General features: G+C 36.6%; 1 protein-coding gene across 2 annotated transcripts in view; it reads left to right on the top strand.

Annotated features, from left to right (window-relative positions):
* The window catches only part of LOC311091440 (thyroglobulin-like), a 64,806-nt gene that overhangs the window by 23,959 nt on the left and 21,645 nt on the right, over window positions 1-19,202 (top strand). Inside the window, exons 3-5 of one of the 2 annotated variants that reach the window (XM_084127379.1) lie at window positions 2,309-2,458; window positions 4,403-4,624; window positions 19,052-19,201. In XM_084127379.1, the coding sequence (XP_083983505.1) occupies window positions 2,309-2,458; window positions 4,403-4,624; window positions 19,052-19,201 (522 nt within the window). The remainder of the gene's footprint in view (window positions 1-2,308; window positions 2,459-4,402; window positions 4,625-19,051; window position 19,202) is intronic. The other variant, XM_084127380.1, reaches the window with a different exon arrangement.

Below are 19,202 nucleotides of genomic sequence, written 5' to 3'. Positions count from 1 at the left end.
GCGTATATGAAGCCTCGTTTACTGAAATCCGGTGACTCTGGCCGTTTGAAACCCGCTACTAACCAATGATTCGGAACAAAAGCTCGACGCTTCATGAATCAGTGTTTTGAAATTGCCGTGACTAATTTGATCTACCAACTCCAGTGGAGTTTGGTAGCGTTGTTGTTTGTGTGGGCCCATGTCCCATCTAGTGGAAGTGCAGCGAGAGCAGCGGAGTGTATCGCGCACTGTGTTCATTAAGCTTTTAACATTTTCCAACTATATTGCTGGCCAAATTGAAACGGGTGGATGTAAATCCTTTTATTATTAAATGGTAGGCTACTTAATTTTTTGAACAGACAGAACCCAGCAGGTGGTAAAAGATTAATAAGATGATATCTGATTCTCATTATCACGTAGGCTTACAGGATTCCCTCAAGTGTCTGTGCACACAATGGTTGTGTGAGCAAAAACATTAACAATTGCATTGTGAATTTCAGTGCTGATACTGCTATTTTTTTTTTTTTAGCCTGGCAAGCCAGACCTAGGTCTGGGCGATATATATCGTGATATTGATATGCGCATCTCGTTAGTAAAGCCGGTTCCTTGATTAGTAGTAAATCGCCATCACCTGCTTTCAGATGGAGCGGCATTTACTACACAGAGCCGTAGTTAACTGACAAGCTGAGCCATATCGCATTAATTATCGCAGGCGATGCGTCCGTGATAATTTATGCGATATGGCTCAGCTTGTCAGTTAACTACGGCTCTGTGTAGTAAATGCCGCTCCATCTGAAAGCAGGTGATTTCGGAAGGGAATGATTCAGATTTCTCTCGGCACAGCAACTAGAAGACAGACGGGATGCTCACGTCACATCTACGTCGTCAAGCTCAGTTTGAGTCTGCGCAGTACGCTCGACCATCAGGAAGCGAGTGCTTCTAACTGACTTCACTTGTCTCCATTGAAACATATGAGGTCGCTGTGTCCAGTTTATATACTGTCTATGGCTCTCCCTCCCTCTGTCACTCTCGCGTCTCTCTCACAAGCGCCAAAGTACGGTGGCCCAGTAGTGCACAACACAGCGAAATTTAAAAAGCAAAGTTCACAACACAACGAAATTAATCCACAACACAACGGAAAATGTACAACACAACGAAATAAAGCCGCAACACAACGGAAATGCTCCCGACCACTAGAGGGTTCTCGGAGCGCGGTAAAGTTAGTTTTCCTTGCCATTGTTCTATAGAGTCGGTAGTCTTAATTTATCAATCCCACGATTAGTTTTTACAGTATGCAACATTGTATATCGAGATAAAATATACTTCAAAATCACCAACATGAATTATAGCTGTGTATTTATACTGGAGAATTATTTGACGTGCTACCACAGCGCATGATCCCCAAGGGAACGTCTGGCAATTCCACCAAGTGGTTAAAATGTATCATTTATAATATAATTTGATAAATAAACACAAACCATTTGGTGAACTGCAGAATTACAGGAATGAGACAATTTCACCTGTAATAAGTCAGTCTGGTCACTAGGAACCTACCACAAGCTTTAGGACATGAAAAAAGTAGGCCTATATTGTTTTTATAAAAAAACTAATTGTGTACTGTGCATATTGGCACAATTTCACCTGTTGTAAGTCAGTCTGGTTAATAGGAACTACAACCTTTGAAACATGATAAAAGAGAAAAAAAACTTTTATTATAGCCTATTACAGAAATGTCCTAAAAAATAACAATTGTTTACTGTAATGAAGGGAGGTATTGGAAAGAAATCAGCTGTAGTAAGTCAGTCTATTACCAATACAATAAAGCTTTGGATTTGGAACATGTCTGTTTTTGAATGTTAAAAGTAATTTTAATTAATACAAATTATACGTTTTAACAACTTGAAAGAATTGGCGGAAGTTCCCTTAGGGATCATGTGCTGGAAACGCGTCAAAACATTCTAGACTCTAGAGTATAAATATGCAGCTATAATGCAGGAAGGTGATTTTGAATGAATAAATGTCGATATACAATGGTACATACTGTTAAAAATAATAGTGGTGTAGTTAAATGTTTTAGACTCAGTGGCATTGAAAACTAACCTTATCGCGCTCCGAGAGCCCTTGGGAGCATTTCCGTTATGTTGTACATTTTCCGTTGTGTTGTGGATTCATTTCGTTGTGTTGTGCACTACTGGGCCACCGTAGTTCCGCCCAACAACTTTGTTTTAAATTCACTTAAATTATATTTTCACAAACTCATTGTAATGTCACATTTACCTCCCCTTCAATATATCAGAGCTAATTTCTTTGTCTTGTTTCTGTATAACAGTGAAGCCAGGAGTGTGTCCAATCCCAGACTATAAAGGAGTGTGTATCATGGCGCGTCCAGTGAGGTGTGCCAATGACACTGACTGTGCCGACAAGAAGAAATGCTGCAGCACTGCATGTGGTGGACGTGAGTGTATGGCTCCAGTTACAGGTATTATATTATATTATATTATATTATATTATATTATATTATATTATGCAGTCAATAAAAATAAAATTAAACTAATTGCTCATTTTCTGTAATTAAGCGCAATGAATCACACCTAATATTAAAGTTATTTTACATATTTCTATATTGTAGTAATTTCACATTTAATCTCAGTTAATTTAGAAACAACATGATATGGTTGATGGCTGATATTTCAAATATTTGTTTAATGCCATCTTTTTATAAAAGGCATCACTGATACCAATACTGCTCCTGATGTCTCTATGAAAATGTTTTTTATTTTTCACCTTAAATTTTAGCCATTAATTATAGGCATTCCTCATTACAGTATAATTAAAAGCGATACATTTTTCTATTAATATATTATGTTTTAGTTAAATACAGCTAATCACTTCTGTAATCGCGATTTAAAAACATCAGTTAATCTTTTTATATTGTAGTAATTTCATAGCTGCTCTCCAAATCGACGTAGAAACAAATTAAAGACGGTATATTTTAATGATTTGTTGTAATGGCATCTTTTTATGAATGAAGGCCAGGATCACTGATATTAATACTGGAACTGTCTCTGAAATTGATCTTAGTTTAAGTTGTATTATTAAATATTGAGACATTCAACACTACAGTAATTGAAGGCTATAAATTTCAACATTTATTGTGCTTTAAAAAAGTGAACTTAAAAAATCTTCACATTAACCCATTATAATAATTTACATTTTATAAACCTTTTCCTGTGGCATTCCTACCTGTCTAACGGGTCGAAACATATTTTGAAACAGAAATTGAATAAAGTTATCAAACACTTTATAGTATTTATTGCATGAATTATAAATTAAATATATTTCTCACATTCACTATTTGCTTTCTATAATTCACATTTATTTTACTGCATTGTTATTATTTAACATATTTGTGTATGTAAGAAAACAAAATCACAAAAGAAGAAATAAAATAAACCAAAGTGGGGATTTGGGCCCCCCTAGCGTCCTGGGCCCAAATGCCTGATATACTCTGCACCCCCTAGACCAGCCCAACACCCCCATTATAAACGCACCCCTGACTACAGGGCTGTTAAATGCTTGAATCTGATTGGTTGACGAAGATTCTAAGGTATGCAATTATTTTTAGGGGAAAGAAGGCTAAAGTAATTCCAGACAGGTCTTGACCACATTACATGTCCATATCACTGCGCCAAATGTTTTCAAAGATATTTCTTTTAAATAGCAAAATAACCAAAAAAGTTAAAACCTAGTAAAAGATGTGCTCGAAAACTGTTGAAACTTTGCACACAGGTCAGAACCCACGGCCATCAGGGCCGGGCTGAAGCTGGTACCCGGGCGTGGCAGGGGGGGGGCTCAACAGCGCCCCCTTGAATGGGGTCCGAAAACTTGGTCCATATATTAAACCCGCTTGCATGAATTAATATGAATCTCGGTACACATATCTCATCGGGCCGAGCAACTTGCAATCTATGTTATTAGCTCCACCCAACAGGAAGTCAGCTATTATGGGTTGTTTGAAAAACACATCCTCTGGAATTTGAAATACTCCTCCTAGAGAATTCATCCGATTGCCACCAAACTCGGTGTGCATGAAGACAAGACATTGAGGATGATAAATTGCAGACAGATTTTTGATATCTCGAACGGTTTGGCCGTGGCAAGGAAACAAATTTATGGCGAATAAGGGACACAGGAAGTGTGTTATAACTTCAGCATACATTAACTGATCTTGATGGAACTTCAGCAGTGTGTTCGTTGTAAGAGGACGATCTCATGGATGTAACTATTGTGAGTCGAATGAACCTCATTTGTTGTCCCGAAGTTGAACGACATGAGGGTGACTTATTGATGACAGAATTTAAATTTTTTTGGAGAACTAACCCTCCAAGTAAATTCTATAATCTCTGGTACGTTTACCTTGAAGGTCGTCCCAAGACCCCGTGTGAGCAGGAGAGAGACAGAATTCAGAGTGAAAACGGTGGTCGGATTGGAGCCTACATCCCTCAGTGTGATGAGAAGGGTCAGTACAAGCCTCAGCAGTTCCACGGGTCCACAGGTTACAGCTGGTGTGTGGACAGTAGTGGGAAGGAGATACCAGGAACCCGAACTCCACCTGGACCGAACAGTATAAACTGTGACAAGCCTGGTAAGCATGTCTACCTGAACCTGAAGTTTTTTTGTAGAAAATTGTCTTAGTCCTCTCTCAATAGGTCACATGTCCTATTTTAAATAACTATTTCTAATGTTTTTTACTAATTAATTGTCTTGGGATCTGATATTAGAGAGGTAGCAAATGCTTTTTTGTTTTTTTGGGGTCAGTTTTAAAGTTCTTCAAATAAGTCTCTTCTGCTCACTAATGCTGCATTTATTTGATCAAAAATACAGTAAAAACTGTGATATTGTTATTAAATATTACTACAATTTAAAACTAGAATGCATTTCTGGAGGAACTGCGAAGTGTGCTTGCTCGGGTGCGGTTCACTAACGTGAGCAGGAAGTGGATAAGGGTGTGTTGAAGTTTGCTTGATCTGAGAATTTCAACAATAGTACTTTTTTCAAGATTGTGCAAAAAGGTGAAAAGTTATGTGCATTAAGAGACATGCAATGTAGACTAGTGCCAATGGCATTGTTTATGTGGCTTGGTTGATGGTTTTGAAATATTTGGTTATGAATATACAGCAGAGAGTGGGAGTGTTTTGGGTGATGAAATAGTATTGAAAAGAAGTTGACAGTCTTCATTTACTGTATCCAATAAGCCAATAAATAACTCGCTCAGCTGTTCTGTGGTTGAGTGTTCCCTTTGATTAGGAACAAATTTACTATCTCAAATTAAGGTCTACTGTAATTAGCGCAATGCTTTGATTGCTGCTGTCAAGATGGTTGTCATCACCTAGAAACGCTGATTTTTATAGCCTACCGTCAGTCCTCATATTGTAACTAAATGAAAAACGCTATCAGTTTCACTATTAGCTTACTCTAGCGATGCAATCGCAACAACATGGATAACGCTGTTTGGCCTTGCCTAACTTTATATGACATATGCGCCATATGCTAGAGTTACACATCCCGCTCCCACATCCTGGCCGTAGACAGATCATATGTTTCACGCTGTCAATGCAGTGGTCTGCGTTGCGCTAATCTTATTCACACTATCGAGTGTAGGTGCAGCATTCTAACATTGAGTCATAAAGCTGTTTGTGAATAGATTATCTGCTTCCAAATTATGTCATTTTAATCCCGAAATTGAAACATTAAAAACCATTTTTCTCTTTATGGTGTGCGAGTGATAGAGCGCGGCAGCAACGAACCGACTGATCAGCTTGCAGCGTAACAACATTGAATGTTCGGCCGAACAGCTGATCATAGCTGTACAGGGTGCCTTATTATTTTTCATCTCCATAAATATATCTAGTAGTAAAGCTAATGCAAGGGCTAGAAATCAATTAATCCTTTGCTGATACTTCCTCGTCATTATGGAGAGCGCAGTTCATGGTTGCATAGCAACGACAGACACCACGGGAGAGCAAGCGCTTGTGGAATGGAGAGAACGGTGCGCTCACGCTTTCCACTTGTTTTTACCATAGACTGTAAAAAATAGGTTTTTACACATCTAGAGCGACGTTGTTGATTGTTTGAGCATGTGACTGTGCGTTTCTCCTTGTTTTCTATTGTGATGCGCAGCATATTTCCCGCGCGCACAAACACAGCCACAGACAATGAATTGTTCGGTTAGCGAAGAAGAGCATGATGTATTTTGTATAAAGTTTTTTTTGTTTGTTTTGTTATTAACTGTTTTGAGAACTGGAAATGCACAATTCATGCATACAAATCTGTAGATAAATTAAGATTAATAAATGAAGATGATTAAATTAGACCGATGCATCAAAAGTTATTCTTGTGACCCATGTAAGCGGTGCAATTCCCTCCCAGTTTAAAAAACGAAATTCAGGCCCTGCATTTAAGACAAACCTAGTAAAAACGAATGCAGTCTATTCACTGACTTGGCAGCTCTGTGAAATGTAATACAACAGTGCCACCTACTGTCTAAATGCATTAACATTAAAAGTGTGAGATGAAACTCTTTTGCATAGACATAGGTAAATGGGTTTGTCAATTAGCCTGAAATTTAAAAAAAACAAAACAAATTCAGATCTTGTGCATCCTCACATTGGAGTCCCGAGTTCATGTACAAAGTTTGGTTTCGATATGTAACTGAGTTCCTGAGATATGGACGACTTCCTGTTTGGCGACTACGCCGCCGATTTCGTTTGGCTGTGACGGGCAAACGCTTCCGAAAATCAAAAATCCTTCTAGTAACTTTTGTGAGGCTTGGTCCAAGGATCATGTACATCCAGTTTCGTGAAGTTCGGACCAAATTTGTGACCTGTGAAAATTTAGTTTCGCTTTCTGTTCAATCCAATATGGCGGACGAATGACATGGACTCGTGATTTCATCTTCGCGAGCAACTTACACCGGTACTGACCGTACGTTTTAAAGTTGGAACGGTGTCTCTGTCTCAAAGGGCCTAGGCGCAGGAGCTGGCCAAAATATATAGAATAAGAAGAATTAGAAGAAGAAGAATTAGAAGAAGAAGAATTAGAAGAAGAAGAATTAGAAGAAGAAGAATTAGAAGAAGAAGAATTAGAAGAAGAAGAATTAGAAGAAGAAGAATTAGAAGAATTAGAAGAAGAAGAAGAAGTGCTGTTTTCAGCAAGCACACTTAATAACTGTTTCTGTCAGGACCACTACCGTCAAATATGATTGACAATTAGCATACAGTTTGGATTGGCGGAATGGTTCCGTTCTGGGCGAGAACTCCCTGCGCATCCATGCAGCCTAGCATGGATAAGAGCAGGGAGAGCAGCAATAATCCCCCAAAACAAAACCATATGCCAATATCCCCCAAAACCAACTGACAGCGCAATCTGGATGCTTTGTAGTTACCTGAGTGAGCCAAGGCACCTGAAAAGCTTGAGCAACAGCATGTGACCAACAATACCAGAAGCCTTAAGCAAGTATGTTGCCCTTACCTAGATGGCCTAAATGAGTATGATGCCAATACCCACATAAGCCATAGCAACAAGCATGTTGTTAATACCCGAAATGTTCAGCAGTAAACATGCATATTGCAATGAATGACATACCACCTGAAATGAAGAAGTTAAAGTTAGATATCAAAATGAATCAGCTGCTTGCTTGTTGTATATCCACAGTCCAGTTCCAGTTTCTTGAGTGACGCCTGTGAGCTAGAGATGAGAGATGGAGATTTAATTTTCAATTATCTTTTTCATTGGAAATAAGTACTGAAGTACACAATACTGAAGTAATCCTGGTGGAAACTTCTGGTTCACACAGAATTAGCAATACTGAATTAGAATTAGCTGGATGGTTTAATGTAACAAGCATGATGCTGACATTTACTCAAAGTTATAGACAAGTAATTTGTTGACGTGTACTGCGTACACTGCCACCTGTCAATGACGTCATAACCTTGTTATACTTGGTTGTAGTTTACTTCTGTAGAAAAGAGAAAAATTAAAAAAAAAATATATATATATATATACACACACATTTTGTTATTACAATTTTTACACCCACCATGACTGAGGCTGATAGAATGGTTACATCCTGATTTTAGCATCATATGTTGAGCACTATATATATATCCAATCTAATTGGGGAAGCATCACACCAAGCTGGAGCAAGCCAAGGACACATGGCAACAAGCGTGTTGCTGTAGCCAATTTAACAATTGTATGGGATCTATTGGGGGGAAGCTTACACCCCTAGCGGCAGCAAATCTAATACAAGCATGTTGTATAAATCGCGGAAATATGCTAAAACTAGTGTAGTTTGGCAGGGGAAGCATACACCCTACAGCAATAGCTCAGACTAGCGGCAACAAACTAATACAACGATCAGTGTGTAAATCACAGAACTATTGCTAAAACTAGTGTAGTTTGGCAGGGGAAGCATACACCCTACAGCAATAGCTCAGACTAGCGACAAGAAAACTAATACAACAATCATAGTGTGTAAATCACAGAACTATTGCTAAAACTAGTGTAGTTTGGCAGGGGAAGCATACACCCTACAGCAATAGCTCAGACTAGCGACAAGAAAACTAATACAACAATCATAGTGTGTAAATCACAGAACTATTGCTAAAACTAGTGTAGTTTGGCAGGGGAAGCATACACCCTACAGCAATAGCTCAGACTAGCGACAAGAAAACTAATACAACTAGCATGTTTGTATAACCAAAGGACTAGTATTAAAACTAGTGTAGTCCGGTCGGAGAAGCATACACCCTCTAGCTCTGAGTCAGATGCAGTGTGCACTGCGCAGCTAAGCAATGACATACAGTGTGCTTCCTCATTAATGAACATGATTACTGCTCCCGTCCTACGGATTCCTTCGGCTGTGGAGGTGAAGATGACGACTCCCATGATTCCACACTCCTTCACAGGACCATCAAGCTACAGTGTTGTTAGTGTTGAATACCAGACCTCTGCGGTGAATGTACTGTGAATTAAGCACAAGTATGTTACTGATATCTAGATAGCTTTAGCCACAAGCATGTGGTAACTTTAACACATTGTTGCAATAATCAGATAGAATAAAGCACAGGCATTTTTCCAATGCAACCAGATAGCATAACAACGCTTGATTACTATAGCATGTTGCGGAGGACAGCATGCACAAGCCGAAGTAACAAACACATATTCGATAACATTGATTTAGCAACCACTATACAGTACTGATAGCTGTAGCAACAATGGGTTGTACATTAATATTAATATTAGCTCAAATGATCTATAGGGAATTTTAATAATTAATCATGAATATGATTAATATTTTGTATGTTACAGTTAAATTAATTTATCGCAGCTGAACTAGATTGATATATGAATGATTACCATAACGGGTTATGGTTCGTCATTAATACATCAAATAGTCTTATTTCAGCTCGAAGTAATGGGATAACTTTAATGGAATTAATTTAGTTATCAAACAATCTGTTTTGAACGTAAGATTAACTTAATTCTCAAGGAAAATTATCCTTCTTACAAACACGAGAAAGAGTATCTTTTCCAGGCCTTGAAAAGACAACTTTCTATGTTTGTAAAATTAGCTTACTTAAATCGTACCAAGATAAAGCATATAGCTAAGATCGAACATTTCAGGGACTAAGTAACATGGGCAATTAAAACAGAGTCAGTCAAGGACATATGGAATTTAATAATTAGACTAATACTACATTGAAACTACGAGTATACACAGAGTAAATACATATTTACAACAGAAACATACGGATGAAAACATTACAAGACCAAACGGATAACAGATGAGAGAGGGAGAGGATGAAAGGGAGAAAGTGAAACTAAAGTTCAGGATGAGAGAGATCACCGAGATGATCTCTGCATGGCAAAATCACAGGCAACCTTTTGAGAGACAGCAAGGAATCAAATCACATTAAAAGTTCAATAAACTTATCTTGCAAAATGGTTCTCTTTGTTGCTGAAGAACGCAGAGTTCATGCGTGTGTCCTAAGACCAGCGTGCGTTTGTTTCTTTAAGAAAGCAGGGCTCGCGCTCTCGTGTCTTCTGGTGAGCGCGGTAGCGGGGTTTTCGAAAGAGTCTTTCTCTTTGAGTTGAAGTTGTCTGCTGCGTTTGCTTCGTGGAGTCCGAAGACGAAAATAAAGAAAAGACTTAAAGAAAATTGAAAACGCTCCCAAAGGGAGCCATAAGGTCTTCTCGCTGACGAGGCGGGTTCGTGAAAATGCAGGAACAAAACAAGACGAAAGGAAATACAGAACAGAACTCAGCGGAACGCGGAGTGTAACCGCTTTTCTAGGGCACAGGAATTTCACTCCTCCCTGGGCTTGAGCCAATTGGAACGCGAAATTCCAGGCGGGAGAAAAGTTCTTTGTCTCACTATGAGTTTGATTTGCATGTTTTATGGCAGTCTTAGGATCATGCCATTTCTACGTTAAACGATTATAACTGCAGTAAAATGCATTTTATCATAATTTGGTATCCATATCTTTCCTACGGGTATATGGAGGTTTAATTCAAGACCAAATTTGGTATGTTTAAAAGCTACGGCCTAGAAGTACCTTCTTACTCTGTAAGATAAGTATTAAAAGTTCGATTAACAAACTGGGAATAAGACTAACCTAAAATGTGATGTGCATTTACAAGTGGGAATGAAAATTGGACTTTTAAAAAGACCACATGACATATACCTATGAATTCGCAACAGTGTGCACCTCTGAAACATTATTCCTTTAAGGTTTACAAGAATACAAAAACATATCACAGAGAAGAACAATCGTGGAAAAGAGAAAATACATTCAGGTTTGCATATTTCTTCAATGGTTATACATCTAGGATGAACACTTTAATTCTGCTCTCCTGCCAGAATCTCAGTGAGATTCCTGGGTTGTCGACATTCCGTTAGGACCATAAAATTTTATGGTCTGGGGGGAGTTAGGGTACAAATATAGTGTATCATTCTTAAAATACCCACTTAGAATTCAAAACTACACACTAGGGAATCACACTATAGAATAACACAAAACTAATCACATGCATAATGGAATTGTATATCAAAAAGAATATCTCTAAGTTCAAAGTTAAATTCAAAGGATGTTTGTGTGTGTGGGGGTGTGATGTCACGTAGCAGGAGAAGGTTTTGTTATCTCTCTGTGGTCCAGAGAGGGGGAAGGGGGTTTGGAATGCAGAACTTTGCAGAGTTAACGAAAGATGTTGACTGTTTATCCTCCAAGGTACAATAAAGTGTCACGAAAGTCCATTTGCTCCAGTCTTTCTGGAGCCTGGCGTATGATTTGCAATCTTTGAAGTCAGGAGGTTACAAGCTTCGGTAAGCTTAGCAAAGAACATTTTGGACAGGAATGTGCTTAGAAAAACACAGAGTCCGAATTGGTTAATTCAGAATCAAACGAACGAATGATTCAAATAGCCCAGTCGCTACATAGCAATGCTGCTGAAATGACAGCATATACTGATGCCTGAAAAATTTAGCATAGCATGTGCCAATGACACCAGGTATAAGACTAAAACACAGCCATGTTCCAAAAACCGACTGAGCTAAATAACCTTAAAAATAAAATAACTGTTTCAATAGCAACTAACATCTTTTAAAGAAAGCAGTTTTTTAATAGCCACTATAGCCTTAGAACAAGCAGTGTTTCAATAAGTTTTTTTTTTTTTTTTTTTTTTTACATATACACAGCTTAAATATACCATCATGTTGAATTTCAGCCTATAAAGATGCAAGCCCTTAAAAAAAACAATGCATTAAAATCATAGTCTGTAAAAAATAGATTAAAATGAAAGCACTGTAAAATACAATATACTGTAGCTTTAAGAACGACGTGTTTCCAAGAATTAGATAGACCAAGCGTGTCCAAAGTGACTCAACTGAATTGTGACTGTTTACTATGTATTTAAAAGCGGTGCCACAGCAGAATATTTGCACCATGAATTGTTAATTCACATCAAACAGCTGCTTGAATCTAAAATAGCACTAAAAGCACAGCGTGTGCAACGCGATCAGTTGCCAATGACAACACATAGTAACGCACATGGCCAATATGATTGCATAAGCCTAGCAAGAGCATTTTAATGAAAATGACTAAGTTAGAATAGCCCAAGCCACATGTATAGCATTAGCAACAAGCATGTTGCCAAAACCCTGATAGATTTTAACAATGAGCATTAAAAAGGAACTTAGCTTAGCTTTGTGAAAACTTTCAGAGATGAATGGAGAATGAATCACGTCGAGTCCTGTGTCAATAATGCAGCGATGCGAGCAGCAATGCAGACTGAGGTAACTTATGATCAATGCGGCAAATCTCGTGTTCAAGTTTAAGATGAATCTGAGGTGAAATCCTTGTGGGGAATGAATTCCTCTTGCTAAATTCCCGATTGCACGATTCCTTGTGAGATGATGTTGTTTGTAGTGATGTGACATTTGAACCGAGGCGTCGGAGCGTGTGTCGAGAAAAAGTGGGCGTGCCAGATGAAGCCGCGATTCGAGGCTTGTGTTGTTAACGTGAAAATCACGTGACTAATGACAAACGAGGCCTCGGTTTGTGTGGCTACGTCATCGGTTCGGTCTGAGTGTCGCTTCCGGATTAAAGCCGGTTAGTATGGCAAGCCATTTGAACATTTAAAAGCAAATTTTGACTATCCGGAATTAACATTGTAGATATCAACAATGTCTTTCTGACTAGTCGTAATTACATTTTGGATAGTTGGAATTGTCATTCAAGATATCTGTAACGTAATTGTGACTAGTCGAAACGACAGATAGAGATATCTGTAATTCAGTTTTGACTAGGCAAAACTGAATTACAGATATCTGCAATGACGTCATTGAAAATGACATTCAACTCGTCACACATCTTAAATGACAATTGCAGATATCTGTAATTCAGTTTTGACTAGGCAGAATGAAAGTTAAAGATATCTCAAACGTCATTAGACTAGTGCAAATTATTGTGCATGACGTTGCTCTATTTTACATATCCATTTCCCCTCCCCACCATAATCAAAGAAAAAGTGGGTTAATTTCTTTATTTCTATGAATGGAAGAAGAAAGAAGCAGGCATGGCGTTGGCTGTAATCGAAAAAAACACCAGAAAATGTTTTTTATATACAAAAAAAAATAAAATAATTTTTACAATGCTATGTTTATGTTCATGCTTAAAAGGTTGTTGTTGCCGTAAGATTTATGCGTGAAAAAGATTCACACTAATTCACTTTAATAAAGATGCTTACATGCATGCTATTATTGAAAGTACAATAACATTAACTTCCTTATGAGAAACAAAGTTCTTAGTTCAGATTAGTTCTTATTTTTTATTTTATTTTTTCAGTTTGAAACAGCATGAAAAAAGACGATTAAAAACTCTGGTTGCTCCGACATGGTGCTAATCAGTGCTAATTAAAGTTAACAGTTAACAGGTGCTATGTGATTTGATGATTTGAACAACACGCTCTGCTCCCGCCTAAAGTGTGATGCATGCATACAGATATCTGCAACGTAATTTGGCCTAGTCAAAACTCTAATTCAAGATATCTGTAATTACATTTTGACTAGGCAGAATAAAAGTTACAGATATCTCAAATTTCAGATATCTCTAATCAAACTTAATTTCAAGATATCTTTAACTTGATAATAGATATCTACAATTAAATTATGACTATCCCTAACTCCATTTTGAGATATCTACAACGCCATTTTGACTAGACATAACTCCAGTTACAGATATCTACAACGTAATTTCGCCTAGTCAAAACTTAATTTAAGATATCTGAAAAGGAACATGTAGATATCTTGAATTGAGGTGAATTAAAGATATCTTGAACTGGAGTTATGACTAGTCAGAATCTAACTGAAGATATCTCAAACTAGAATTACAGATATCTACAATTCAGTTACAGATATCCATAATTCACATAGTGGATATCTGCAACTGAATTGTAGATATCTGTAATGATAAACCCCATTCAAATGAATGGCAAAAGTGATGTAATTTGTCCTAGGAAGAATGTCTTTGTGGATATCTGAAATGACAATTATGGATAGGAAGAATGTAGTTGCGGATATCTGAAATGTTCTTTTTGACTAGGCAAAACTGAATTAAAGATATCTGCAACACATATCCAGTCTAGCTTTTAAATGTTAAAATGGCTTGCCATAGGTTCGAAACTCGCGCCTCCTTGTGGGTGTTGTCAGCAGTAGTAGAAGCAGTTGTAGAGTCAGAGAGTTATAAAACTATCATTGTATTGTGTCATATGTGAGGGCTGTATATTATTACATTATCAGGTTAGTAGTTATAGTATATTATTATTATTATAGTAGGCCTATATTATAGTCTTGTTATATTAATTAGATAAGATTATTTGGATTGCTCTGGATTTTTGGATCTGGACTGGACTGCTTTTTGATTTGGATTGCCCTTTTGGATTTGTTTGCTTTTTGTGACTCTTCCTTTTTCCTGGTAATGGAGCCAGCAAGAAAGAGGGAATCCTCCCCTGTCTGGGCTCAACAGAAGCATCAGTGTCCTCATTTACCACTGCCATTTTTACGTTCCCCTTCATCCTCTGTTCCTTGTGAAAGGATCTTTTCCAAGGCTAGAGAGATTTTGTCCAAGAAGAGGAATCATCTAAACCCCAACACACTTGAAATAATTCTGTTTCTCAATAAAAAAAATCAATTTTTATTTTCCTTCCTTCCGGACTATTCTGTTGCAGTTTACTTTAATCTGTTATCTATAATCTGTTAAATTAATAAATGTACTTTATTACACTCCCTCTAACATAAGCACTGCACTCAACAGTGTCACTGTTGTTGTTCATACTGTCCCTATCCAAACAATTTATGAATAATTAATGAACTGTGAGTGTTACTCTGGACAAGTAAATTCAGACAGAGAAAGATACATATTTTATATTATACACAGTAATGGACAAATGTCTGATCATGTCTTTTTATTATTGCAAATGAAAGGTTACAAACATCAACAGTGAGTACAAAATAAATAAATAAATATTTATTATTTATAAAAATATTTTTATAAAATATACATTTAAATATGAATATATTTACATTACAAATAAATATTTTTATTTATTAAAGCATTTTTATAAAATATATATTTTTTAATAAAATAAATATTTTTTATAAAATTAGGGAGGGAGGGAGGGAGGGAGGGAGGGTGCGACACTGGTTCAGAATGAATTAATTTTTTGTCTGCTATTTCTTTGCACAGTCGCTAGGTGTCACTAGTGAGCAATGATGAATGAAGCTTCGAGTAATGAACCTTTAGCTGAAGCAATGGCCTGCAAGGTCTCAGTGGTTCAGGAAGCCTCATTTTGCCATCACTAGTTGTTTGCCTGACGAATTTCGCCATTTAATTTGCTCCTGAGAAACGCGATAGCTGCTGATAATACTGAAGGAGCTTATATATGTACACGGTGATAGGTGTCGTATTCCTATAGGTAGATGTGGATCAGCTGAGGGTCAGCTGATGCGAGCTTGACTAACGTGACCTGCCAGAACTAACGCTATGCTTGATTTTATGTCTTAGGATTATTTTTATTAGGGCCCAAGCCCTGGAAGGGTGAAGTAGAGAATTCAGACATTCAACATTGAAGGCTATAAATTTCAACATTTATTGTGCTTTAAAAAAAATTAACTTAAGAAAAGTTAACTTAAAAAAAGGTTTAATAAAGGCCTTCTGAAGTGATGCGTTTATAAAGTTTTAAATATGGATATTATATATTTATTAAAGTAAAATAACAAGCTTGCGGCCAAACATACAGATTCTGCCTGAGTCTAAAGCACAACTTATGCGAGTGATTGGACATATTGCTAATATTTACGCCACACCATGATGCATTACGCTACTTCCGACGTCACAAGTTGCGCAAATAGACTGTGTTTGGCCGGAAGCTAGTTATTTTACTTTATAAAGTTTTAAACCTGGATATTTTTCTTATACAAATGCATTGCTTAACTTCAGAAAGCCTTTATTAACCCCCCGTATTACTTTTATGATGGATGGATGCACTTTGATAAACTTCATAACCGAAACAACCATTCACTGCCATTTTAAATCTTGGAAGCTTTTTTTTTTTTTTTTTTTTTAAATATAACTCCGATTGTATTCGTCTGAAACAAGAAAGCCATAGACCCATAGGATGACTTGGGTGAGTAAATCATGGGCCAATTTTCATTTTTCCATGAACTATCCCTTTAAGCATAAATAACTGAAGGAAAATGAACAAACTGAGCCAATTCGTATTATTTATATTCCTTTGGTTTCTCTACCCAATATATTTAAAAATTACAAATCCAGTGAAAATGCAGGAATCGGACTCGTTCTGGAAAAAGTTGTATTGGTGCATCCCCGAGTCACATTTACTTACCCTTCAATATATCAGGACTTTTTTTTCTGTCATGTCTGTTTAACAGCAAAGCCAGGAGTGTGTCCAATCATACAACATATAGATCTGTGATTTAACATTAATGACAGACATTACAGCAACTGGTTTATTATGCTGCTGTCACTTTAAGATCTGCTGCCTTAAGTGTTGCAAACCAACCATCCTACATTTGATCTAAGATCATTTCTCAAATGTTTAAGTGTGATTCCAGGAAACAAATGTACGCACAAAAAACATGTGTACGCCTGTCTTCCAGATGTTCCACTTGCAGAGGTTTCACACAAACACACTCCAAAAAAAAAAAAAAAAAAAACATCAGGTAGCATTATACAATGTTTTCTTTATCTTTACAAATCAAGAATGACACTACTGCAGTAAGCATGTTTATGTTACATGACATAATGTTTGCATTACAGTACAACAATTTTCGTAAGTTTTCCCCTTTTGTATGGTAATGAAATTGAAATGCTAACCACTTTTGTAGGTGTTCAGTTATATCACTGATAATATGGCAAATCAGGTGCTATTCCCTTCAGTCTGCTTATCACATCTACCTGTTTATCTTCTCTCCAGATTATTTTGAATGCAAAGGATTTAATTCCCTCATATTTTTCTAACATTACAAGATTGTCTCTAATGCTGAATTCCCCGGATACTGATACACATTTATTCAAACAGGGTGAATTTACAGTGAAATAAACCACACATTTATCTTTTACATTTTTACAAGATGAGCCCCAGATGATCCCTCAGGTGAAATTCTGAATGATCTTGTTTACCTTTATCAGCCCTTGCAGCAATGAGGTCACCACTCACATAAACATCATTTTTCTGAAAATATTCTTTCACTTTAGTTAAGTCCGGTACTGCAGAATGTGATTAGACACGGATTACACTGTTATGGCAAAAAAAAAAAAAAAACTTGTTTACGTTGCCTTATCTTCTCTGAAAAGCGTTCCGCCCATTCAGCTAACATGAAAAACACTTTAAATAAGCAAAACAAAACATATCCAATGATGAAATGTTTTCTGTGTTGACAGATCAGTCCTAACTGCCGGGATAATCACACAACGCATACAAGTCCGCTAATGACACGTCCGATTCGCGAACTAATGACTCCTTTGAACCGATTCCATTTAATGAATGGTTAAAACAACTGATCTGTCCAACACTGAATCCGTGTATAACAAATCGGTAATGCTTTACAATAAGGTTCCATTTATTAAACTCTAGTTAACTACATAGTTAACATTTACTATTAATAATGATTCTACAGCATTTATTAATCTTTATTAATGTTAATTTCACCATTTACTAGTAAGCCTATATTATTTAAATCAAAAGTTGTATTTGTTAACATTAGTTAGCCTAATGCACTGAGTGAAGATAATAAAAAATAAAAATACAGCTCTTCATTGTTTGTTTAACTAAGATTAACAAAGATTAATAAATGCAGTAACAAATGTGTTGCTCGTGGTTCATGTTAGTTATAATACATTAACTAATGTAAACAAATCAAACCACATCTAACACTTCTTAAAATGAGAATGTAAGTGAGATTACCCCATTTTTTTAGTAAGAATGTTTAGCAGGATAAACCTTAATAAACTACGGTAGGCTATTTTCAGGTTACTGTATATGACAATGTGTAGAACAATTACCAAAACAATATTTTAGTTTAGACTGTTTGTGGTAAATGCAGTTGGGTTGTCGAGGTCAAAACTCTAAATAAGCTGTGAACCATATAAACTTACTATAAATAATGTTATGTAATTTTTTACTCTTACACTGAATGTTTGGATTTTGTGAAGGTGTGAATAATTTTTGATTAATATTTAATATAATAAAGTTCTGTGTAACGAATTATTAACGAAGGATAATTTCTTTACAGAGAATGGTCATTTGTTAATTCCACTAAATTAAGCAGTCAGAAGAGTTAAGCGCTCTCTCCCTTCTCACTGCCATCACACTATAGTGGGGAAGAAATACAGTAAATACAGTCATTTGTTTAGTAAAATGAATTAGAATTTTTTCACTAATCTGTTGAATAAAAGATTCAACTCACTCATTAAGACTGACTTGCTGCCACCCAAAGATGGATTTTATTGATGATACAGGTAATTGCCACGCAGTGTCTTTCTGATTAAATTTTATTAAATTTAAGAAATCTGATATAACAGGTCACAGATATGACAATACATTTAAACATACTGTAATGTTCATCTCTGTCAGTGTTATTATGATCAGTCTGTCTCTGAGCAAATCCAGGATTTTATTTTATTATAATGACTATATCACTGCTGAACTTTGACTTGACTAGGCATATTAAAGCATGGCTATGCATTCATTGTTCTAGGAACCTCAAAGCATATTTTAATTTGTATATTTTGTGCTCCATAAGTATGTTCTAGGTCATTTGTAGCATATAGGTCCAAAATATAAACTCAAGCCCCCATAAGTCCTGTCCTGATTATAACTTGCTCTTCTATAGTGTTCCTTACAGCCTACAACTGCAAAATAACCAAAAAACCCAGTGAAAGACATTCAGCATTCAGTGATATAGCTTCTCTGTCATGTGTCTGTATAACAGTAAAGCCAGGAGTGTGTCCAAACACAAAGTATAAAGCAGAAGTGTGTGCCCGGATACGTTTCGTGTCGTGTGCCGTTGACAGTGACTGTGCCAACAATAAGAAATGCTGCAGCAATGGATGTGGACGTCAGTGTATGGCTCCAGTTATAGG

This window comes from Abramis brama (genome assembly GCF_963993115.1).
Source record: "Abramis brama genome assembly, chromosome: 10".
NCBI classification, from domain to species: Eukaryota; Metazoa; Chordata; class Actinopteri; order Cypriniformes; family Leuciscidae; genus Abramis; species Abramis brama.
The sequence above is the reverse complement of the archived record's forward strand: the minus strand, read 5'-3'. Positions and strand labels throughout refer to the sequence as shown.